The sequence below is a fragment of the Ceratotherium simum genome, chromosome 13, assembly GCF_057802395.1.
Source record: "Ceratotherium simum simum isolate JZ-2026a chromosome 13, ASM5780239v1, whole genome shotgun sequence".
Lineage (NCBI taxonomy): Eukaryota > Metazoa > Chordata > Mammalia > Perissodactyla > Rhinocerotidae > Ceratotherium > Ceratotherium simum.
The window spans coordinates 23282701-23307679 of record NC_141912.1 but is presented as its reverse complement, the minus strand read 5'-3'; the positions used below and the strand labels follow the sequence as shown (position 1 = coordinate 23307679).

Sequence of the window (24979 nt, the reverse complement as noted above, 5' to 3'; positions counted from 1 at the left end):
ACAACTTCCGATAAGATGGGCATGTTGGTGCCTTTCCTATTGTAACATCTATTTTACATTATATTACAGCCATCCGATAGAAGATCTGTTCCAGGAAGGAGTTGCTATGTCAAATTCTTTAGGCAGTTAGTGGTGGAGGTCAAATGTCCGTCAGAGAAAACAATCAAGGTAAAAGATATATTTCAGGGTGGCCAAATCTTGATCTCCCACAATGGAAAAGGTCGTTCATAAAATATCTCAAAAGGGCTTAATCCTAGGCTGTCTTTAGGAGTTGTCCTCATTCTGAGTAGGCCAATTGGCAATAGTGTGAGCCAATTTTCATGTGTCTCAAAACTAAGTTAGGGCAAATGTCTCTTTAGAGTGTGGTTAGCCTTTTCTACTTTGCCAGAAGACTGGGGATGCCAGGCAGTATGTAAATAATATTTAATCTGTAAGGCTGCAGACACCTGCTGGGTGATTTGAGCCGTGAAGGAAGGGCCATTATCGTTCTGTAGAGAGCGCGGTAGTCCAAACAGGAATTATTTCTCGCAGTAAGGCTTTGGTAACCTCAGTGACTTGCTCATTGTGGCAGGGAAGGCTTCTATCCATCCTGTAAAGGTATCTATAAAGATCAAAAGATATTTATGTCCACGGCAAGGAGGCATTGGAGTAAAATCAAGTTGCCAGTCCTCTCCAGGCTAGGACCTCAGTCTGTACACCTCAGACTTGGTGGCTTAGCATGACAGTGTAGGGAGGAAGACAAGTCCTCTACTCTCTAGGTCCTCCTAGCTAGTCTAAAAATTAAACTGATATGAGACAGAATAACAGGAGAAAATCAAACAGGGCTTTATAACATGTGTACATGGGAGAAACCCTGGAAAACTGAGTAACTCACTGGAATGGCTGAGGTTGCCACCTTAAATACATCTTCGGCTAAAGACAAAGGAGGATGTTGGGGGTAGGAGGAGTCAGTTATGGGAGATTGCCATAAAAAAGCACAGTAAACAAGAGTAAGGTTATTATGAGATTTAAGTCCTTGCCTTCTGCATTGATAAGAGTTTCTAGAGATAAGGTCATTCCGCCTCTTCCTGGTACAGAGAGGGAGACACCTTTACCAATGGAGATTTCCCTTACAAATGTAAACGTCTCTTACAAAGGAAACTTCTACTTGGTTTTCAGAGCTTCTCCCCTGTCCGCAGTTTCTTAAAAGTAACCAGCCCAAAATAATCCTCATGCCAAAGAGACACATCTTGAGGCAGCAAATTCTGCTCCCCTACAGGCACAGAAGGAAAAAGGGGTGCCCCTATACTTATGTTTTTGTGTATGTTTTAATGGTTATTTTTTCAAAAACAAAGTATTTGGAAAAATATCAAAGCATTGAAAAGTAGGTGTATTAAAGCTCACATCATTTTAGTTTAAATATTTTATTTATACTGTCGGGAGAGAGGGAGAATCTCCCTCTGCCCTTTTCCTTAAGGTTCTTATGGCTGGCCAAATAATTAACAAGACAGGTTAGCAGGAGAAAATAATACCAAGTTTAATAACATGTATACACGGGAGAAAGCAGGGACACTGCGTTTCTCAACACAAAGGCAGAAATTCTCGTCTTAAATACCATGTTCAGCCGATGACATAGGAGGATGTTGGGGGAGGGAGTCTGTTACAGGAGATTACCACTAAAGCACAGTAAACAAGAGTAAGGTTATCATGCAGATTTAAGGCCTCACCTTCCACATTGATAAGTCTCTAGAAATGAGGCCATCCCCCCTCTTCCCAATACAGAGAGGGAGATACCTTTACAAATGGAGATTTCCCTTATAAATGTAAATGTTTGTCTGGCAACTCCTCGCAGGGCCATCCAGAGAATGTGGCCAGAGAGACACAACTTCCAATAAGATGGGCATGTTGGTGCCTTTCCTATTGTAACATCTATTTTACATTATATTACAGCCATCCGATAGAAGATCTGTTCCAGGAAGGAGTTGCTATGTCAAATTCTTTAGGCAGTTAGTGGTGGAGGTCAAATGTCCGTCAGAGAAAACAATCAAGGTAAAAAGATATATTTCAGGGTGGCCAAATCTTGATCTCCCACAATGGAAAAGGTCGTTCATAAAATATCTCAAAAGGGCTTAATCCTAGGCTGTCTTTAGGAGTTGTCCTCATTCTGAGTAGGCCAATTGGCAATAGTGTGAGCCAATTTTCATGTGTCTCAAAACTAAGTTAGGGCAAATGTCTCTTTAGAGTGTGGTTAGCCTTTTCTACTTTGCCAGAAGACTGGGGATGCCAGGCAGTATGTAAATAATATTTAATCTGTAAGGCTGCAGACACCTGCTGGGTGATTTGAGCCGTGAAGGAAGGGCCATTATCGTTCTGTAGAGAGCGCGGTAGTCCAAACAGGAATTATTTCGCAGTAAGGCTTTGGTAACCTCAGTGACTTGCTCATTGTGGCAGGGAAGGCTTCTATCCATCCTGTAAAGGTATCTATAAAGATCAAAAGATATTTATGTCCACGGCAAGGAGGCATTGGAGTAAAATCAAGTTGCCAGTCCTCTCCAGGCTAGGACCTCAGTCTGTACACCTCAGACTTGGTGGCTTAGCATGACAGTGTAGGGGAGGAAGACAAGTCCTCTACTCTCTAGGTCCTCCTAGCTAGTCTAAAAATTAAACTGATATGAGACAGAATAACAGGAGAAAATCAAACAGGGCTTTATAACATGTGTACATGGGAGAAACCCTGGAAAACTGAGTAACTCACTGGAATGGCTGAGGTTGCCACCTTAAATTCATCTTCGGCTAAAGACAAAGGAGGATGTTGGGGGTAGGAGGAGTCAGTTATGGGAGATTGCCATAAAAAAGCACAGTAAACAAGAGTAAGGTTATTATGAGATTTAAGTCCTTGCCTTCTGCATTGATAAGAGTTTCTAGAGATAAGGTCATTCCGCCTCTTCCTGGTACAGAGAGGGAGACACCTTTACCAATGGAGATTTCCCTTACAAATGTAAACGTCTCTTACAAAGGGAAACTTCTACTTGGTTTTCAGAGCTTCTCCCCTGTCCGCAGTTTCTTAAAAGTAACCAGCCCAAAATAATCCTCATGCCAAAGAGACACATCTTGAGGCAGCAAATTCTGCTCCCCTACAGGCACAGAAGGAAAAAGGGGTGCCCCTATACTTATGTTTTTGTGTATGTTTTAATGGTTATTTTTTCAAAAACAAAGTATTTGGAAAAATATCAAAACATTGAAAAGTAGGTGTATTAAAGCTCACATCATTTTAGTTTAAATATTTTATTTATACTGTCGGGAGAGAGGGAGAATCTCCCTCTGCCCTATTCCTTAAGGTTCTTATGGCTGGCCAAATAATTAACAAGACAGGTTAGCAGGAGAAAATAATACCAAGTTTAATAACATGTATACACGGGAGAAAGCAGGGACACTGCGTTTCTCAACACAAAGGCAGAAATTCTCGTCTTAAATACCATGTTCAGCCGATGACATAGGAGGATGTTGGGGGAGGGAGTCTGTTACAGGAGATTACCACTAAAGCACAGTAAACAAGAGTAAGGTTATCATGCAGATTTAAGGCCTCACCTTCCACATTGATAAGTCTCTAGAAATGAGGCCATCCCCCCTCTTCCCAATACAGAGAGGGAGATACCTTTACAAATGGAGATTTCCCTTATAAATGTAAATGTTTGTCTGGCAACTCCTCGCAGGGCCATCCAGAGAATGTGGCCAGAGAGACACAACTTCCGATAAGATGGGCATGTTGGTGCCTTTCCTATTGTAACATCTATTTTACATTATATTACAGCCATCCGATAGAAGATCTGTTCCAGGAAGGAGTTGCTATGTCAAATTCTTTAGGCAGTTAGTGGTGGAGGTCAAATGTCCGTCAGAGAAAACAATCAAGGTAAAAGATATATTTCAGGGTGGCCAAATCTTGATCTCCCACAATGGAAAAGGTCGTTCATAAAATATCTCAAAAGGGCTTAATCCTAGGCTGTCTTTAGGAGTTGTCCTCATTCTGAGTAGGCCAATTGGCAATAGTGTGAGCCAATTTTCATGTGTCTCAAAACTAAGTTAGGGCAAATGTCTCTTTAGAGTGTGGTTAGCCTTTTCTACTTTGCCAGAAGACTGGGGATGCCAGGCAGTATGTAAATAATATTTAATCTGTAAGGCTGCAGACACCTGCTGGGTGATTTGAGCCGTGAAGGAAGGGCCATTATCGTTCTGTAGAGAGCGCGGTAGTCCAAACAGGAATTATTTCTCGCAGTAAGGCTTTGGTAACCTCAGTGACTTGCTCATTGTGGCAGGGAAGGCTTCTATCCATCCTGTAAAGGTATCTATAAAGATCAAAAGATATTTATGTCCACGGCAAGGAGGCATTGGAGTAAAATCAAGTTGCCAGTCCTCTCCAGGCTAGGACCTCAGTCTGTACACCTCAGACTTGGTGGCTTAGCATGACAGTGTAGGGGAGGAAGACAAGTCCTCTACTCTCTAGGTCCTCCTAGCTAGTCTAAAAATTAAACTGATATGAGACAGAATAACAGGAGAAAATCAAACAGGGCTTTATAACATGTGTACATGGGAGAAACCCTGGAAAACTGAGTAACTCACTGGAATGGCTGAGGTTGCCACCTTAAATTCATCTTCGGCTAAAGACAAAGGAGGATGTTGGGGGTAGGAGGAGTCAGTTATGGGAGATTGCCATAAAAAAGCACAGTAAACAAGAGTAAGGTTATTATGAGATTTAAGTCCTTGCCTTCTGCATTGATAAGAGTTTCTAGAGATAAGGTCATTCCGCCTCTTCCTGGTACAGAGAGGGAGACACCTTTACCAATGGAGATTTCCCTTACAAATGTAAACGCGTCTCTTACAAAGGGAAACTTCTACTTGGTTTTCAGAGCTTCTCCCCTGTCCGCAGTTTCTTAAAAGTAACCAGCCCAAAATAATCCTCATGCCAAAGAGACACATCTTGAGGCAGCAAATTCTGCTCCCCTACAGGCACAGAAGGAAAAAGGGGTGCCCCTATACTTATGTTTTTGTGTATGTTTTAATGGTTATTTTTTCAAAAACAAAGTATTTGGAAAAATATCAAAACATTGAAAAGTAGGTGTATTAAAGCTCACATCATTTTAGTTTAAATATTTTATTTATACTGCCGGGAGAGAGGGAGCCTCTCCCTCTGCCCTATTCCTTAAGGTTCTTATGGCTGGCCAAATAATTAACAAGACAGGTTAGCAGGAGAAAATAATACCAAGTTTAATAACATGTATACACGGGAGAAAGCAGGGACACTGCGTTTCTCAACACAAAGGCAGAAATTCTCGTCTTAAATACCATGTTCAGCCGATGACATAGGAGGATGTTGGGGGAGGAGTCTGTTACAGGAGATTACCACTAAAGCACAGTAAACAAGAGTAAGGTTATCATGCAGATTTAAGGCCTCACCTTCCACATTGATAAGTCTCTAGAAATGAGGCCATCCCCCCTCTTCCCAATACAGAGAGGGAGATACCTTTACAAATGGAGATTTCCCTTATAAATGTAAATGTTTGTCTGGCAACTCCTACTTGCAGGGCCATCCAGAGAATGTGGCCAGAGAGACACAACTTCCGATAAGATGGGCATGTTGGTGCCTTTCCTATTGTAACATCTATTTTACATTATATTACAGCCATCCGATAGAAGATCTGTTCCAGGAAGGAGTTGCTATGTCAAATTCTTTAGGCAGTTAGTGGTGGAGGTCAAATGTCCGTCAGAGAAAACAATCAAGGTAAAAAGATATATTTCAGGGTGGCCAAATCTTGATCTCCCACAATGGAAAAGGTCGTTCATAAAATATCTCAAAAGGGCTTAATCCTAGGCTGTCTTTAGGAGTTGTCCTCATTCTGAGTAGGCCAATTGGCAATAGTGTGAGCCAATTTTCATGTGTCTCAAAACTAAGTTAGGGCAAATGTCTCTTTAGAGTGTGGTTAGCCTTTTCTACTTTGCCAGAAGACTGGGGATGCCAGGCAGTATGTAAATAATATTTAATCTGTAAGGCTGCAGACACCTGCTGGGTGATTTGAGCCGTGAAGGAAGGGCCATTATCGTTCTGTAGAGAGCGCGGTAGTCCAAACAGGAATTATTTCTCGCAGTAAGGCTTTGGTAACCTCAGTGACTTGCTCATTGTGGCAGGGAAGGCTTCTATCCATCCTGTAAAGGTATCTATAAAGATCAAAAGATATTTATGTCCACGGCAAGGAGGCATTGGAGTAAAATCAAGTTGCCAGTCCTCTCCAGGCTAGGACCTCAGTCTGTACACCTCAGACTTGGTGGCTTAGCATGACAGTGTAGGGAGGAAGACAAGTCCTCTACTCTCTAGGTCCTCCTAGCTAGTCTAAAAATTAAACTGATATGAGACAGAATAACAGGAGAAAATCAAACAGGGCTTTATAACATGTGTACATGGGAGAAACCCTGGAAAACTGAGTAACTCACTGGAATGGCTGAGGTTGCCACCTTAAATTCATCTTCACTAAAGACAAAGGAGGATGTTGGGGGTAGGAGGAGTCAGTTATGGGAGATTGCCATAAAAAGCACAGTAAACAAGAGTAAGGTTATTATGAGATTTAAGTCCTTGCCTTCTGCATTGATAAGAGTTTCTAGAGATAAGGTCATTCCGCCTCTTCCTGGTACAGAGAGGGAGACACCTTTACCAATGGAGATTTCCTTACAAATGTAAACGTCTCTTACAAAGGGAAACTTCTACTTGGTTTTCAGAGCTTCTCCTGTCCGCAGTTTCTTAAAAGTAACCAGCCCAAAATAATCCTCATGCCAAAGAGACACATCTTGAGGCAGCAAATTCTGCTCCCCTACAGGCACAGAAGGAAAAAGGGGTGCCCTATACTTATGTTTTTGTGTATGTTTTAATGGTTATTTTTTCAAAAACAAAGTATTTGGAAAAATATCAAAACATTGAAAAGTAGGTGTATTAAAGCTCACATCATTTTAGTTTAAATATTTTATTTATACTGTCGGGAGAGAGGAGAATCTCCTCTGCCCTATTCCTTAAGGTTCTTATGGCTGGCCAAATAATTAACAAGACAGGTTAGCAGGAGAAAATAATACCAAGTTTAATAACATGTATACACGGGAGAAAGCAGGGACACTGCGTTTCTCAACACAAAGGCAGAAATTCTCGTCTTAAATACCATGTTCAGCCGATGACATAGGAGGATGTTGGGGGAGGGAGTCTGTTACAGGAGATTACCACTAAAGCACAGTAAACAAGAGTAAGGTTATCATGCAGATTTAAGGCCTCACCTTCCACATTGATAAGTCTCTAGAAATGAGGCCATCCCCCCTCTTCCCAATACAGAGAGGGAGATACCTTTACAAATGGAGATTTCCCTTATAAATGTAAATGTTTGTCTGGCAACTCCTCGCAGGGCCATCCAGAGAATGTGGCCAGAGAGACACAACTTCCGATAAGATGGGCATGTTGGTGCCTTTCCTATTGTAACATCTATTTTACATTATATTACAGCCATCCGATAGAAGATCTGTTCCAGGAAGGAGTTGCTATGTCAAATTCTTTAGGCAGTTAGTGGTGGAGGTCAAATGTCCGTCAGAGAAAACAATCAAGGTAAAAAGATATATTTCAGGGTGGCCAAATCTTGATCTCCCACAATGGAAAAGGTCGTTCATAAAATATCTCAAAAGGGCTTAATCCTAGGCTGTCTTTAGGAGTTGTCCTCATTCTGAGTAGGCCAATTGGCAATAGTGTGAGCCAATTTTCATGTGTCTCAAAACTAAGTTAGGGCAAATGTCTCTTTAGAGTGTGGTTAGCCTTTTCTACTTTGCCAGAAGACTGGGGATGCCAGGCAGTATGTAAATAATATTTAATCTGTAAGGCTGCAGACACCTGCTGGGTGATTTGAGCCGTGAAGGAAGGGCCATTATCGTTCTGTAGAGAGCGCGGTAGTCCAAACAGGAATTATTTCTCGCAGTAAGGCTTTGGTAACCTCAGTGACTTGCTCATTGTGGCAGGGAAGGCTTCTATCCATCCTGTAAAGGTATCTATAAAGATCAAAAGATATTTATGTCCACGGCAAGGAGGCATTGGAGTAAAATCAAGTTGCCAGTCCTCTCCAGGCTAGGACCTCAGTCTGTACACCTCAGACTTGGTGGCTTAGCATGACAGTGTAGGGGAGGAAGACAAGTCCTCTACTCTCTAGGTCCTCCTAGCTAGTCTAAAAATTAAACTGATATGAGACAGAATAACAGGAGAAAATCAAACAGGGCTTTATAACATGTGTACATGGGAGAAACCCTGGAAAACTGAGTAACTCACTGGAATGGCTGAGGTTGCCACCTTAAATTCATCTTCGGCTAAAGACAAAGGAGGATGTTGGGGGTAGGAGGAGTCAGTTATGGGAGATTGCCATAAAAGCACAGTAAACAAGAGTAAGGTTATTATGAGATTTAAGTCCTTGCCTTCTGCATTGATAAGAGTTTCTAGAGATAAGGTCATTCCGCCTCTTCCTGGTACAGAGAGGGAGACACCTTTACCAATGGAGATTTCCCTTACAAATGTAAACGTCTCTTACAAAGGGAAACTTCTACTTGGTTTTCAGAGCTTCTCCCCTGTCCGCAGTTTCTTAAAAGTAACCAGCCCAAAATAATCCTCATGCCAAAGAGACACATCTTGAGGCAGCAAATTCTGCTCCCCTACAGGCACAGAAGGAAAAAGGGGTGCCCCTATACTTATGTTTTTGTGTATGTTTTAATGGTTATTTTTTCAAAAACAAAGTATTTGGAAAAATATCAAAACATTGAAAAGTAGGTGTATTAAAGCTCACATCATTTTAGTTTAAATATTTTATTTATACTGTCGGGAGAGAGGGAGAATCTCCCTCTGCCCTATTCCTTAAGGTTCTTATGGCTGGCCAAATAATTAACAAGACAGGTTAGCAGGAGAAAATAATACCAAGTTTAATAACATGTATACACGGGAGAAAGCAGGGACACTGCGTTTCTCAACACAAAGGCAGAAATTCTCGTCTTAAATACCATGTTCAGCCGATGACATAGGAGGATGTTGGGGGAGGGAGTCTGTTACAGGAGATTACCACTAAAGCACAGTAAACAAGAGTAAGGTTATCATGCAGATTTAAGGCCTCACCTTCCACATTGATAAGTCTCTAGAAATGAGGCCATCCCCCCTCTTCCCAATACAGAGAGGGAGATACCTTTACAAATGGAGATTTCCCTTATAAATGTAAATGTTTGTCTGGCAACTCCTCGCAGGGCCATCCAGAGAATGTGGCCAGAGAGACACAACTTCTGATAAGATGGGCATGTTGGTGCCTTTCCTATTGTAACATCTATTTTACATTATATTACAGCCATCAGATAGAAGATCTGTTCCAGGAAGGAGTTGCTATGTCAAATTCTTTAGGCAGTTAGTGGTGGAGGTCAAATGTCCGTCAGAGAAAACAATCAAGGTAAAAAGATATATTTCAGGGTGGCCAAATCTTGATCTCCCACAATGGAAAAGGTCGTTCATAAAATATCTCAAAAGGGCTTAATCCTAGGCTGTCTTTAGGAGTTGTCCTCATTCTGAGTAGGCCAATTGGCAATAGTGTGAGCCAATTTTCATGTGTCTCAAAACTAAGTTAGGGCAAATGTCTCTTTAGAGTGTGGTTAGCCTTTTCTACTTTGCCAGAAGACTGGGGATGCCAGGCAGTATGTAAATAATATTTAATCTGTAAGGCTGCAGACACCTGCTGGGTGATTTGAGCCGTGAAGGAAGGGCCATTATCGTTCTGTAGAGAGCGCGGTAGTCCAAACAGGAATTATTTCTCGCAGTAAGGCTTTGGTAACCTCAGTGACTTGCTCATTGTGGCAGGGAAGGCTTCTATCCATCCTGTAAAGGTATCTATAAAGATCAAAAGATATTTATGTCCACGGCAAGGAGGCATTGGAGTAAAATCAAGTTGCCAGTCCTCTCCAGGCTAGGACCTCAGTCTGTACACCTCAGACTTGGTGGCTTAGCATGACAGTGTAGAGGAGGAAAACAAGGACTCTACTCTCTAGGTCCTCCTAGCTAGTCTAAAAATTAAACTGATATGAGACAGAATAACAGGAGAAAATCAAACAGGGCTTTATAACATGTGTACATGGGAGAAACCCTGGAAAACTGAGTAACTCACTGGAATGGCTGAGGTTGCCACCTTAAATACATCTTCGGCTAAAGACAAAGGAGGATGTTGGGGGTAGGAGGAGTCAGTTATGGGAGATTGCCATAAAAAAGCACAGTAAACAAGAGTAAGGTTATTATGAGATTTAAGTCCTTGCCTTCTGCATTGATAAGAGTTTCTAGAGATAAGGTCATTCCGCCTCTTCCTGGTACAGAGAGGGAGACACCTTTACCAATGGAGATTTCCCTTACAAATGTAAACGTCTCTTACAAAGGGAAACTTCTACTTGGTTTTCAGAGCTTCTCCCCTGTCCGCAGTTTCTTAAAAGTAACCAGCCCAAAATAATCCTCATGCCAAAGAGACACATCTTGAGGCAGCAAATTCTGCTCCCCTACAGGCACAGAAGGATAAAGGGGTGCCCCTATACTTATGTTTTTGTGTATGTTTTAATGGTTATTTTTTCAAAAACAAAGTATTTGGAAAAATATCAAAACATTGAAAAGTAGGTGTATTAAAACTCACATCATTTTAGTTTAAATATTTTATTTATACTGTCGGGAGAGAGGGAGAATCTCCCTCTGCCCTATTCCTTAAGGTTCTTATGGCTGGCCAAATAATTAACAAGACAGGTTAGCAGGAGAAAATAATACCAAGTTTAATAACATGTATACACGGGAGAAAGCAGGGACACTGCGTTTCTCAACACAAAGGCAGAAATTCTCGTCTTAAATACCATGTTCAGCCGATGACATAGGAGGATGTTGGGGGAGGGAGTCTGTTACAGGAGATTACCACTAAAGCACAGTAAACAAGAGTAAGGTTATCATGCAGATTTAAGGCCTCACCTTCCACATTGATAAGTCTCTAGAAATGAGGCCATCCCCCCTCTTCCCAATACAGAGAGGGAGATACCTTTACAAATGGAGATTTCCCTTATAAATGTAAATGTTTGTCTGGCAACTCCTCGCAGGGCCATCCAGAGAATGTGGCCAGAGAGACACAACTTCCGATAAGATGGGCATGTTGGTGCCTTTTCTATTGTAACATCTATTTTACATTATATTACAGCCATCAGATAGAAGATCTGTTCCAGGAAGGAGTTGCTATGTCAAATTCTTTAGGCAGATAGTGGGGGAGGTCAAATGTCCCTCAGAGAAAACAATCAAGGTAAAGAGATATATTTCAGGGTGGCCAAATCTTGATCTCCCACAATACCAAAACCAGAATTTACTCTAATCTTATTTTTCTGATTTTATTGGAATCAAATTCATCAATAATGTCTTTACAATCTATCTTTAGGAAAAACTAACCATTTAAAAAAAACATAAAAGCCTGTACATAGGAGTGCTCGCTTTTCTTTTGCTTTAGGTTCCTATATGACTTCTCATGGAACTGGTAAATGGAGACATACATTGTTAGTTCAACTTGCTTTATATGGTGTGTGGAAGGCTTGGAATCTAACGCAGAAGTTGGGCTAAGTGGTTTATGCGATCAAATAAAACAAAATATTTTGAGAGGTTTTCTTTGTTACACTTTTAGAATAATTGTTCTAGGAACTGCCTCAGTGCTTACTTTGGCTTGGTGTCAGATTTTTGTACTCATAGGAACAAAGTTAAAAGCAATTCATGAGCCGGCCCGTTGGCTTAGCGGTTAAGCGCGCGCGCTCTGCTGCTGGCGGCCCAGGTTCAGATCCCGGGCGCGCACCGACGCACCGCTTCTTCGGCCATGCTGAGGCCGCATCCCACATACAGTAACTAGAAGGATGTGCAACTATGATGTACAACTATCTACTAGGGCTTTGGGGAGAAAAAGGAGGAGGATTGGCAATAGATGTTAGCTCACAGCAGGTCTTCCTCAGCAAAAAGAGGAGGATTAGCATGGATTTTAGCTCAGGGCTGATCTTCCTCACACACACACAAAAAAAAGAAATTCATGAGGCTTAGAATGGATTCCTTTCTATCAAATACATTTAAAATTTTTTGGAAACATTTCAAGTCTGTTGTGAAGAGAATTACCAGGAGTTTGTGACAAGAGTGACAATGAGAATCTGCTTTGAAGAAGTGTAACGTGCTCAATTATAGAGCTATGCCTCTTCAGTTTAAACTTGGAAGTACCTTCCCTGTTATTTCCTATCCTGGTGTGTTTTTAAAATTATTTTTATTCCCTGTTTGAGAAATTTGCAGTACTTCTACAAATAAAAGAAAAATGCCCCAAATGTACCTGAGCTCCAAATCAATTTTAATTTAACACACGAAGAGACTTTTGACCACTTTGGTTTGGAGTGGAATGTAAAATTAAACAATATGCACCCAGATTTCATACCATGGATATGCAAAGAGATATTTTGAAATCGCTCTTGGCAAAAATTATATTCCATCATAAAGAGAGTTTGTTTCGAATTTGGAGTTTGAGAAGTGTAACGCCTGTGGTTTCCTTGAAAAAATATGAAAGATCAAATGCTTCACTTGCTGCTGGAGTTATTTATAAATTATTCAAATTGAGTGCAGTGGGAGGGGTAATTTGTGAAGTAGCTAGCTAGTCAAGGCATCACAAGATAGGCAGCCTGCTAATTTTGGGGAGAGAAAAGTAGAGAAGACACAGAGTGTTGTAAAAAGCATCTGCACGTAAATAAACAGGGTAGCGTGCCAGGTACTAGTTAAAATATTCTTGAGAATGGTTCATAATGCACATGAAGAAGTGCTGGACTTGACCTGGGGCGTAGCTTCAAAGGCTTAACCAAGGAAGGGATGACTGAGTTATATTTGAAGAAAAAGCGTGACCCTGAGTGGTGACAAGAGAAGAAGTAAGTCCAGATGCAAAATCATGGGGGTGGGACAGAGCAGAGCGGGTTTTTGGAACTGAATATAGAGTTAGGCTCTAAAGGGACCGTGGTGGGGGAAGGAAGCCCATATCAGCAAAAATGAGAGTGAAGTGCGTTCACATCCTCTCAGCTTGTGGGGGCGATTGAGCAACGGATGCTTAAAGGTCAACAGCCATTCTTTTGAAATACTCAGGGAGAAGCAACAGCAGACTATGGGCAGGCAAGTGAGAAGGGCGTTAGTTCTTGGGGGAAAGCCGAGATGGACATTCAGTAAGTAGAATGTACGTTTAAAAGACGGGAGAAAGTGCACCATCAGGTAGCCACCAAGCCTGGGTATTTGGAGGCAGGGGCTTTAAAAGTATTTTCATAAGAAGGTTTTTGAGCTGTCAGTTCCAAATGGGTATCTCTTAAAACCTTAATGTCATTAATCTTTCCTCTCACGACGTTTGCCTTTTCATAGCATCGAACAAACAACTGAGATCCTGTTGCATCTGTCACCTGCTGAAGTTGCCAATCTCAAGGAAGGAATCAATTTTCTTCGAAATAAGAAGACTGGCAAAGATTACATCTTATATAAGAACAAGAGCCGCCTGAGAGCATGCAAGAATATGTGCAAGCATCAAGGAGGCCTGTTCATAAAAGATATCGAGGATTTAGATGGAAGGTACCAAGTGTCCTTTGCTTTCTCATGGTGACCCTTCTTACAATTAGATTTGGGGGCGGGAAATGTGCTCATTTAGAAATTTTAAACAATTTCAACAAATTATTTCCCCTAGTCAATTCATCACTTTTGCTTGTGCTCACAGAGGGCATCTCTCTGAAATCAAAATTTTATGACCTTCACTTAGTTTCCCTCTCTCTCATAAGAACTCTAAAATTTATCCCTAGCTTGAGAAACAGTAAAACTACCAGGGTACGTGTGCCTTTGTGTGTGTGTGAGTGTCTAGGTGTGCCTTTACCTGCTTTTGTTTCCTTTCCCTCTGTCCTAGAAGTGTGCGTGTGTTGAGGGGGGCACATTTCCTAATTCTGCTGGAGAGCAGGTAGAATTTCCCTGGCAGCCTAGCTGTGGTTAAAAAATAAACAAGGCAGAGACCCAATCGTACTTTCTCCGAACAGTGGCTCTTCTGAGCATTTCTCGGAAGAACTAGTGCTGGCATCCCCCCGCCCTCACCCCTTGATTAAAGCTGCATATAGATCACCTCCCCTGTGCAGGAGCAACACCATGACAGGATTATTTAGTTTCGTTTTCAGTGACTGGCAAAGAGATAGCAGCACTGTCTGGCACGACCAGGGAGAAGTCTGGGTGGGGTCGTGCTTTGTCAGCCTGATTCTCAGCACCAGCAATGCATGAGCTGTAGACTCCATCTGTTAAGCTTTGCTTCAGCCTAACTTGACCTGTGTAGTTTTAGTCATCTCCTGTTGGGCTTTTTTCTTCCACTGTGTTGTCAATCTTATTTCTCAGGTCATTTGTGGGCAGTTTAGTGCTAGTGTACTCAGAGGGAGCTGGGTAGTTGTCCAAGAGCTCCCCACTGTAATTGTATAGAAGAAGTCACTCAAATCTAGAATGTTCTCACACCTAGAGACAGGTTTACGTCTCTGCACACTTAGTTTCAGGGCCTAGCCCACACATTATTAGATTTTTAAACGTTAACCACTGTAGTGTCTGTAGCTTTCTTGGCTCCTCAGATAGGGTTGCTAAATTTGGCCACTAAAAATAGAAGATGCCCAGTTAAACTTGCATTTCAGATAAACAACAAATATATTTTTAGTATAAATATGTCCCAGAATTGCATGGGACATACTTTTAGCTGACAGCTCTACTCTAGAAGAACCTCTTGGTAATTTGCTGACAGTCTTGTTTTGATTCCCTTCCATCTTCTCAGTGGATTCAAATTAGAGAAACATCAGACATTGGTAATTCTGTCACTAGTAAACTTTTGCAAGCACTCATGGACGTTGAGGTTTTCTAACAATTGCAGGGTTTTTTTGGGGGGGAATAATCGATAAACGTTTATTCGATACAGTCATTTTTAATACATACAGTTGATGGCCTGCCCCCATGCCACTCTGGTCCAGGGGGCAGGGTAACTATTGTAGTTTTGAGACTGTTTTTCTCTCTCTGATGGGCTGTTTGACACAGTGCGCACTTAGCCAGCCATTTAAAGGGGATGTTACAGCTTAGTAATTAAGAGCATGGTGTTTCTTCATTGACTGCCTAGTTTAGAAGCCTGGCCCCACTGCTTCCCAGCTCAGTGACCTTGGACAAGGGCTTTCCAGGCCTTAATCCTCTCCTCTATAAAATGAAGATGAAAGTATTACCTACTTCGTCAGTTGCTGAGAGGATTAAGTGATTTCAAATACAAAGCACTTGTAAGAACTCTGCTATAAGATAAGCACTCAGTAAACGTTAATTATGTTTACTGTTATTATTACTCTGATATACATTTATTGTGTAATTTAGGAACAGAGGTTATTTACGGGAACTCAGATGGTTCTTGGATCTTAACATAATGCTTCTTAACATAGTGATTGCTTTACCACAGACTGGCCTTTCTCTTCTTCATCCAAAGCCTTGGGGATGATTGATCCCAGTTTCACCCTATCCTGTTGACAGGCTAACTTGGAGCCAGCACTCTCTCAGCTCTCCTGCACAGAAGGAACCAGATTCTCCCAGCCTTATTGCCAGATGCAGCTTGCCAAGCATTTATATGTTGAAACTGCATCCCCAAAATAACTCACACACTACACTCCCCTATCCATCTCTCCAAATTCAGTTGCTTCTACATGGGTTCTCTGTGTAGCATTTCACCTGAAAAATCTCTCTTTTCCAGGATATAGTCAAGAACAATGACCTACCTGTTCTACCCATGTCAGTTGGTTTCTTTCTTCACATGTGAAAAAGATCAGCAACTCTTATAAGCTGTGGTTCTCTTTTTTTAAGTCTAACAATTTTTCACAACCTATCTTGCACGTGAAGCTGTTGCCTCCCTCCTGTCTAGCTGCCATTCATGAACCTTTATGGTCTTGTGATAGTTTCCCCTTTAATGGCTAAGCATGCTGAAAAGCTGCATTTCTAATGTTCTCTTAATTTTTGAAAGGTTGTTGGCTACTCATCGATGAGAAAGATGTCACAAAATAATCCTCCATAAATTGAAATGTGAAATATGCTTTTTGCCTTATTACTGAAAAAGAACATAAAAATTCTAGATATAATGAGGCTTGGAAAAAATCAACATAGTTCTCTTATATGTTAAAATAGACATTTTTAGTTTAAAAAATCTGATATTTCTGGTTTGAGACATACTTGTTCGTAAAAAAAATTATTTAACTGTTAAAAAAAGCTTCTCTAGAAACACTACCAAAATAAAGAGAAGACATGGAACTGTTTATGCCTCATCTCCAACCACCAATTGCCTCTGATAAGAAATGGAAAAGAGAAAAATTACTAAGTAATCTTGTTTTGTTACAGTCTGATTCTTATTTTGAAACAGAGTTGCCAGAGTTACTAAATAAAAATGAAGAACACTCAGTTAAATTTGAATTACAGATAAATAACAAATTTTTGGTCTATTTCAAACATTGTGTGAGACATATTTAAAAATTGTTATTTATCTGAAATTCATATTTAACTGAGCATCCTGCATTTACCTGGCAACATGCTCTGAAATATTAAACTTGAAGGAAATCTTCTCTCTTTGAAAAACAAAAACTTTAGTTGAACTTAGATTTAGTACACTGTACTAGGGGTCATTGTTGTAGAGTGATTGTAAATCATAGACCTGTATTTACTACTACTACATTATTTCCTTGTATTCGCCCCAATTAGATCTTATCTAGCTTAGCTTTTATAAGAGAACCATCCCTGAAGACCACTTTCTTCTGGTGGCTCTGTTCATCTCTAACACCTGTCATTTTATGACGTGGAGTTTATCTTCATTTTTTAAACCACCTACTGATGATTAGTCTATATTTCCTTGGATATTTGAATATCAGCTATTAACAGTTTTCCTTTCCTGTATTTTGTGTTCAACCAACTAATATAATTTTGTCACAAAGATAATGCATTTTAGCCTAATAAGATTAATTTTTATTTTTGTGTTTTCATAAACCTAAGTATAATTTTTCATCCAGGTCTGTTAGGTGCACAAAACACAACTGGAAGTTAGACGTGAGCACCATGAAGTATATCAATCCTCCAGGCAGCTTCTGTCAAGATGAACTGGGTAAATACCATCAATATTGATAAATGTATTTTGCTATCATTGTTACTGGGGTCCTTCTTGTCAACTTGTTTCCAGTCTCACTTGAAGCTTTGGATACAGTCTGATTTTAAACTGTGGACATTAGAGTTGCGGATTTTTTTTTTATTATTATTTAAATAATTAATGCTGAAAATTCTAAACAGGACTTCTCCGAAAGATCCCGTCATTCATTCATTTGTTGAGCAAACATTTGTTGAGACCTTACCATGTGTAAACATTGGACTGGGTATTAAGAGATACAAAGATGGATAAGACAGTCAGTGTGAATGAGATGACATTTACATGATGTGGTAGCTCAGAGAAACCTGTGAACAACGAAGATCAAGGATGCTCTGATAGGTTTCTTTTTTTTATAATTTTTATTTATTTAATTTTTTCCCCCAAATCCCCCGTAGATAGTTGTATGTCATAGCTGCACATCCTTCTAGTTGCTGTATGTGGGACACGGCCTCAGCATGGCCGGAGAAGCAGTGCATCGGTGCCTGCCTGGGATCCAAACCCCGCCCGGCAGCAGCGGAGCACGCGCAATTAACCGCCAAGCCACGGGGCTGGCCCTGATAGGTTTCTTAGATACAGTGCACTATAAAATAGTGGTTCCGAATATTTTATCAGTGAAGACACATAGATGGATGTTCATGTGCACGATCCTCTCAAAAATTATGATGAAACTTCATAGTTTTGCTTGAGAGATAAAATACTTCCAATTCCATGGCTCTTTCAGGCATAGATAAGCAGCTACAGTTTACAGATTCTCAGTATGCTGGCTCCACTTGTGCTTTCTGCTTTCTCCTACTCAAGAAAGCCTGTAGAAATATGAGTAAGAAAGCCTTAGTCATAGGAATAAGTTTTCGTCTGTTTTGATTAAAATTGTGCTTCTTTGGTAGAAAAAGTTACTTGTGACAATCTTTCAGTTAGACACACTGTTTCAGAATGACTGCTATAGGAATGAAAAATAGATTTGATCTAACTGAGAGAATCACAGAAAGTTTCATGCCAGAGATGGTGTTTATGTTGCATTTTGAAAGATGGGCAGAATTTTATCGGGCAGAGAAGAGAAAGAAGGGCATTCCTGGTAAAGGGAACAGCTGGGGTAACTTGAGCATGTTTGGGGCCAAATGTATAGTTTAGTTGACTGGAGTATAGGGTATATGTGCATTGAAGTAGTAGAATATAAGCCTGCAAAGGTACATTGCAAGGAGGGCTTTGAATGCTATTCTAAGCATTAAGACCTAATCCAGAATGTTATTGTGTGTCAGGTGTAGTATTAGGCACTTTGTGTGAATTGTTACCCTCCCGTTGACCCTACAATGCAGTAATGGGAAGTCAGTAATGGAAAGTCCTTTTCTTACCACCAAATTTATCAGCCCACCTGCCCCTGTGCCTACACATTCTTCCTTGTCTCCTGTTACCGGTTATAGTGGATGCACTGACCCTGCTCCTAAGGCTAGCTCTTCGCCTCACACACTGGATCCCATCTCCTCACACTCACTCAAGGACTTCTCTCCTGCAATTGTCTCTCTCCTATATCATCAATTTTGTCCTTCCCTGTCCTTGTGTGCACGCACGCACGTGCGCGCGCACACACACACGTGCTCTAGTGTTCACACAAGCCCTTACTAGACCTTGCATTCCCCCTTAAGTTATGTTCTCATTTCTCCAAGACTTTAAACAGCTAAACCCCTTGAAACAGGTGTTCACACTCACTGTCTCTGCTCCTTCACCTCCCATTCTCTCTCAGTTGAGCTTCTGACCCTACCACTCCACTAACACTGCTCCTCCAAGGTCACCAGTCTTCTCCATGGTGCTAAATTCAGTGGTTGCTTTTCTATTGCCACCATACTCAAACTCTCAGCAGTATACAGCCCAGTGGCCCAGTCTCTCCTCAATATATGTTCTTTTCTTTGTGTTTGGAAAACAATACTCTCTGTAATAGTTTCCTATTTGCTGCTGTAACAAATTACCACAAACTTAGTGGCTTAAAACAATATAAATCTAGTATCTTACAGTTTTGTAGAACAGAAGTCCAACACAGGTCTCATAGCTAAAACTATGGTGTCAGCAGGGCTGTGTTCCTTTCTAGAAGATCTAAAGGAGAATCTGTTTCCTTGTCTTTTCCAGCATCTAGAAGGCCTTCTTTGTCCATTTTCATAGTCTCGCATTTCTGACCGTTTTTCTGTAGTCGCGTCTCCCTCTTCTTTTAAGGATCCTTGTGATACATTGGGCCCACTCAGATAATCCGGGATAATCTTCCTATTTTAAGGTCAGCTGATTAGCAACCTTAATTTCATCTGCAACTTTAACTCTCCTTTGTCATATAACCTAACTCATTCATAGTCCACATTAGAATGTGGACATCTTTGGGGGCCATTATTCTGTCTACCATACCCTCCTGATTTTTATTCTGATCACACTAACTACTTCTCAGTCTCCTCTACTGACTCATCCCCTGCTACACTTCTGAATATTGAAATGATGTTGGACTCGATCCTAAGCTTTCTCTAGCTAAATGCTTTTCCTAAAGGATCACATCTAATCCCACAGCTCTCAACACCATTTTTACTCAGATGACTCCAAAGAATTTACCTCCAGCTCTGACCTCATCCCTGAGCTCCAACTCTGATATCCAACTGCCTACTCAGTATTTCAACATGGACTTCTAATAGGCATTAACAAGCATGCAGCCAAAACAGAACTCTTTTTTTTTTTTTTTTAAAGATTTTATTTATTCATTTTTTTCCCCGCAAAGCCCCAGTAGATAGTTGTATGTCATAGGTTCACATCCCTCTAGTTGCTGTACATGGGACTCTGCCTCGGGTTGGACGGAGAAGTGGTGCCTCGGGGCGCGCCCGGGATCCGAACCCGGGCCGCCAGCATCACAGCGCATGCACTTAACCGCCAAGCCACGGAGCCGGCCCCAAAACAGAACTCTTAAGGCCCAACCCCACTTTATCCTCAGACCTGTTCCTCCTCCAGCCTTCTGCATCTCTGCAAATGGCACCATATCCACTCAGTTGAACAAAACCTGGTAGTCACTCTGAGTCTTCTCTTTCCTTAAACACTCATATCTAAACCATCAATCCTGTTGCCTCTCTGCCAAAACCCTTTCAGAACCCATCCACACTGCCTCCATCTGAGTGCAAGTCACAGTCACTCACCTTCTGCCTGTACGACCGGCCTTCCTGTTTCCACCCTCGCCTTCTACAATCCATACTGCTTACAGCACCCAGTCTGATCTTCTAAAAATCCAAATCAATCCACATTATTCCTCTGCTTAAAACTTTCCAGCGAGTTTCCTATCACACTTAAGAACGTGCGTACCTTTGATCCAACAATTCCACATCCAAGACCGTGTCCTAAGATCTTAATAATCATTGATGTGTCAAAAGATATTGCTATAAGAATGTCCATTCACAGCAATACTATTTACAAAAGAGAAAAACTGGAAACAATTTAAACATTAAGATATATCTTAAAAGTGCTACTATTGAAGAAACTAAAATAATAACATTTCTGATATAAAGCAAAAAAAAAAAGCAGGTTATAAACATTATGTATAGTATGACCTAATTAGGAAAAAATATGTCTGCATAAATTACTACTGGTGGCCCGTGAAGGGAGCTGAGCTGGGGGCTCCCTGGGCTGTAACTCCAGACTGGGGACTTAGATTATGCTACATTTACATTTTTTTCAGGCTCAAATTATTGTGACCATAGTATATGGTATAGAATACCAGGGCCACTCTTGCCCATGTGTCTTGGTGACAGCCACTCCAAATTACTTTTTAAAGAAGAGTCTGCCTTGCACAGGCGTCCTCCCAGTTCCCCTATGAGCAGAACTGTCACTTGTTGAGATGTAAGTCCTTTTCCATTCTTCTCCCAAGAAGATAGAATGCTGTTCTAGGGAGAGTTACTATTTGCTTTGACCACAGGTTCGTCTTCTCCCTGCCCCTCAAAGGGACACCTGGACCACCAGTTTCTTTCACCAGTAAACCTCACCTTATGTCTGTTGACCTAGCCTAGGAAACCTGCAGGATCTCTTGTTACCGGAAACTGATTACATGTGCTATACAAATACTCCAAATTTGTTTGGAGGAAAACAGATAAGAATTGGTAAGAAGCATAGGTTTGAACATCATAAACTATTAGTTTATGTAAGTGAAAGGACAATAGACTATAAACCTTATGCCTGTGTAACCCAGAAATCCATAGCTGCTTTGGGGCTTTTATGAAAATCTCTAAGTCTTCTGGACAAGACCTGTAGAGACATTATAGCAAAATGGTTAAGAGTAAAGGCCATGGGGCCTGACGGCCTGTGTTCAGATCCTGGGCTCGAACACACAATTAAGTGACTTTGGGCGAGTTATTCTCTTTATACTTTAGTTTCCTCAAATGGAGATACTATTGGTAGTAGCTATATTGCTATTTCATTTTCTTGCCCAATTTCCTTGGCTAGAACCTCCAGGGAGGAGTGGCAAGAGCAAATATACTCGTCCTTTTCCTGTTCTTAGGGGGAAAGCACCCAGTCTTGCACTATTAAGTATGATACATGCTCTTTAGCAGCTTGAGAGAGCTCCCTTCTAAGTTTTCTGAGTGTTTTTATCATGAAAGGGCATTGGACTCTGTTAAAGGCCTTTTTCATTAACTGAAAAGATCATGTAGTTTTTTTCCCCCTTGCTCTGTTAATGTGGTTTATTACATTAATTGATTTTCAAATATTGAACCTGCCTTGCATCTTTTGAATATTAAACCAGCCTGACATAAACCCCACTTGGTCATGGTGTACAATTCTTTTTCATATTGCTAAATCATATTCGCTAATATTTTGTTAAAGGTTTTTATATCTATATTCATAAGGAATATTGGTTTACAGTTTTCTCTTTTTGTGATGTCTTTGTCTCGTTTTGGTATCAGGGTAATACTGCTGTCATAGAATGAGGTGGGAAGTGTTCCTCCTCTTCTATTTATCGGAAGAATTTGTGAAGTATTGGTGTTGCTGCTTCTTTAAACATTTGGTCAAATTCACCAGTGAAGCCATCTGGGCCTGGGCTAATCTTTATGGGAAATTTTTTGATTACTAATTTAATCTCTTTATTTGTTATGGGTCTGCTCGGATATTCTATTTCTTCTTGAGTCAGTTTTGTTAATTTGTGTCTTCCTAGAAATTTCTCCATTTCATCTGGGTTATCTAATTTGTTGATGTACAATTGTTTATAGCATTTCCTTACAATCTTATTATTTCTGTAAGATCAGTAGTAATGTCCCCTTTTTCTTTCCTGATTTTAGTAATTTCAGTCTCTCTCTTTTTTGTTGGTCAGTCTAGCTAAAAGTTTGTAAATTTTGTTAATCTTTTCAAAGAACCAACTTTTATTTTCATTGATTTTCCTCTTGTTTTTCTATTCTCAATTTCATTTATTTCTGCTCTAATTTTTAAATGATTTCCTTCTCTCTGCTTGCTTCAGGTTTAGTTTGCTCTTCTTTGTCTAGTTTCTTAAGGTGGAAGGTTAGGTTTTTTATTTGAGATCTTTCTTCTTTTTTAATAAAGGCATGTACAGGTATAAATTTCCTTTTATGTGCTTTTAGCTGCATTCCACATCTTTAAGCATGTTATGTTTTTTTGTCTCAAAGTATTTTCTAATTTCTCTTGTGATTTCTTTCTTAAGTCATTTGTATTTAGAAGTATGTTGTTTAATTTCTACATATTCGTGAATTTCCCAACTTTCTTCTCTTATTGATATCTAATTTCATTTCATTGTGGCTGGAGAACATACTTTGTATGACTTTGATCCTTTTAAATTTATTGAAACTTGTTTTATGGCCTAACATATGGTCTATACCAGAGAATATTTCACATGCACTTAGAAGAATGTGTATTCTGTTGTTGGGTTGAGTGTTCTGTATGTGTCTGTTAGGTCTAGTTGATTTATGGTGTTGTTCAAGTCTTCTGTTTCCTTGTTGATCTTGTATCTAGTTGTTCTCTCTTCCAGTCTTCCTTTTAGGCATACTTTTACAAATAATTGGAATTATTCTGTATAAATTATTTTTGTATCCTCTTTTTTTATCTGTTAATATTATAATAGATATTAGTCATAGTATGTCAGAATCTACATATACATAATTTTAAAGTATGTTTACATGAAATATTGACTTATATAATTCATTTAGCCATTTCTCTGTTGTTAGAATTTAGGCTGCTCAGTTTTATTTTTTGCCATCAAAAATAAAACTATGGTCTTCGTGCATAACAGCCTCTCTTTTTTTGGAGTTCTTTCCATAAGATTGTTGAATTACTAGCAAAAGGGTATGACTAATTAAAGCTTTTACCCGTATCTAACGCTTCATACACCTCAGTGTAAAGTTGGGCTTCATATGGACTAATAGCCTAAATGAGAAAGGTAAGACTATAAAAGTAACAGAAGAAATGTAGGAGAATATCTTTGTGACCTAGGGATGAGGTGGTACTTCTTGATTCTTCAAATGACACTTCAAAAGTATAGCTCAGAGGGGAAGAAATGAAAAAATTAAAAATTGATGAATATGATTCTATTGATACTAAAAATTTCTATTAAATGAAGGACACCATGGACAAAGTTAAAAGACATATGATAATTTGGGAGATTATTTTGTGATATTTACAACCAACAAGAGAATATTATCTAGCATATAGGAGGAAGTAATACAAATTGACAAGGAAAAGACAGGAAATCCAATATAAAAATGAGGAAGGACATGAGCTAGCATTTTACAGAATAAGAATCCTAAAAGGCTAATAAGCATGTGAAGAATTGCTCAAACTCGCTAATTATCAGAGAACTGCAAAATAAAGCAATAAGGTATCACTTTACTTATTTTTCACTGGTAAATGTTAGAAACTAAGATGATGCCAAATGTTGTCAGAGATGCAGGGATATAGAAATCCTTATGCATGTAGGGGGAGTGTGGCTGGTGCAGCCATTCTGGAAAGTAATCTGACAACGCTCAAAGAGGAGAGTTGTGAATTCACTATGATCCGTCACTCCCACTTCTGTTTATATCCCAAAGAAATCCCATTGTGACAGAATCTGGGAGTCGACCACTGGGAGAGTACATAGGTAAAATGTGGTAGACGTGCACTATGAAATACTAAATTGCAGTTAGAAGAAGTGGACTAGATACATATGGCACAATGTACATATGGCAACATGGCTGAATCTTAAAAACATAGTGTTTAGTGAAAAAGAGTAAAAAAAAGACTAGAGACCCACTACCATTTATATAAATTAAAAATGCACACACACAATATAATACTCATTTTTCACGAACATTCAAATGGTTGCCTGTAGGGGAGGAAAGGGAAATGAGAGTGGGAAACAGAGATAAAGGGAATGAATGAATGAATGAGGAGCTTTGTGTGGACCAAATATAATGTATCATGAACTGAAAATTATGACTAACACGATCCTCTTCACTTCAGATCCTAAATGAATGAATGAGTCCATAATCCATTCATCCGTTCTTCTTTTTTTTTTTAAATTTTTTGTTTATTGCAGTAACATTGGATTATGACATTGTAAAAATTTCAGGTGTACATCATTGTACTTCTATTTCTGCATAGATTACATCATGTTCACCACCCAAATACTAATTACAACCCATCACCACACACATGTACCAAATTATCCCTTTCACCCTCCTCCCTCCCCCCTTCCCCTCTGGTAACCACCAATCCAATCTCTGTCCCTATGTGTTTGTTTA

The 24979-nt window shown here is 40.0% G+C and overlaps 1 protein-coding gene across 3 annotated transcripts in view; it reads left to right on the top strand.

Moving 5' to 3' along the window:
- Positions 1 to 24979, top strand: part of LOC101401067 (cytidine monophosphate-N-acetylneuraminic acid hydroxylase) — a 106287-nt gene that overhangs the window by 11141 nt on the left and 70167 nt on the right. For all 3 annotated transcript variants that reach the window (XR_015553998.1, XM_087438106.1, XM_087438107.1), the window contains exons 2-3: positions 13448 to 13651; positions 17119 to 17210. Coding sequence is in view for 2 of the 3 variants with exons in the window: in XM_087438106.1 (XP_087294232.1) it covers positions 13448 to 13651; positions 17119 to 17210 (296 nt within the window). In the remaining variant the exon portion in view is untranslated. The remainder of the gene's footprint in view (positions 1 to 13447; positions 13652 to 17118; positions 17211 to 24979) is intronic.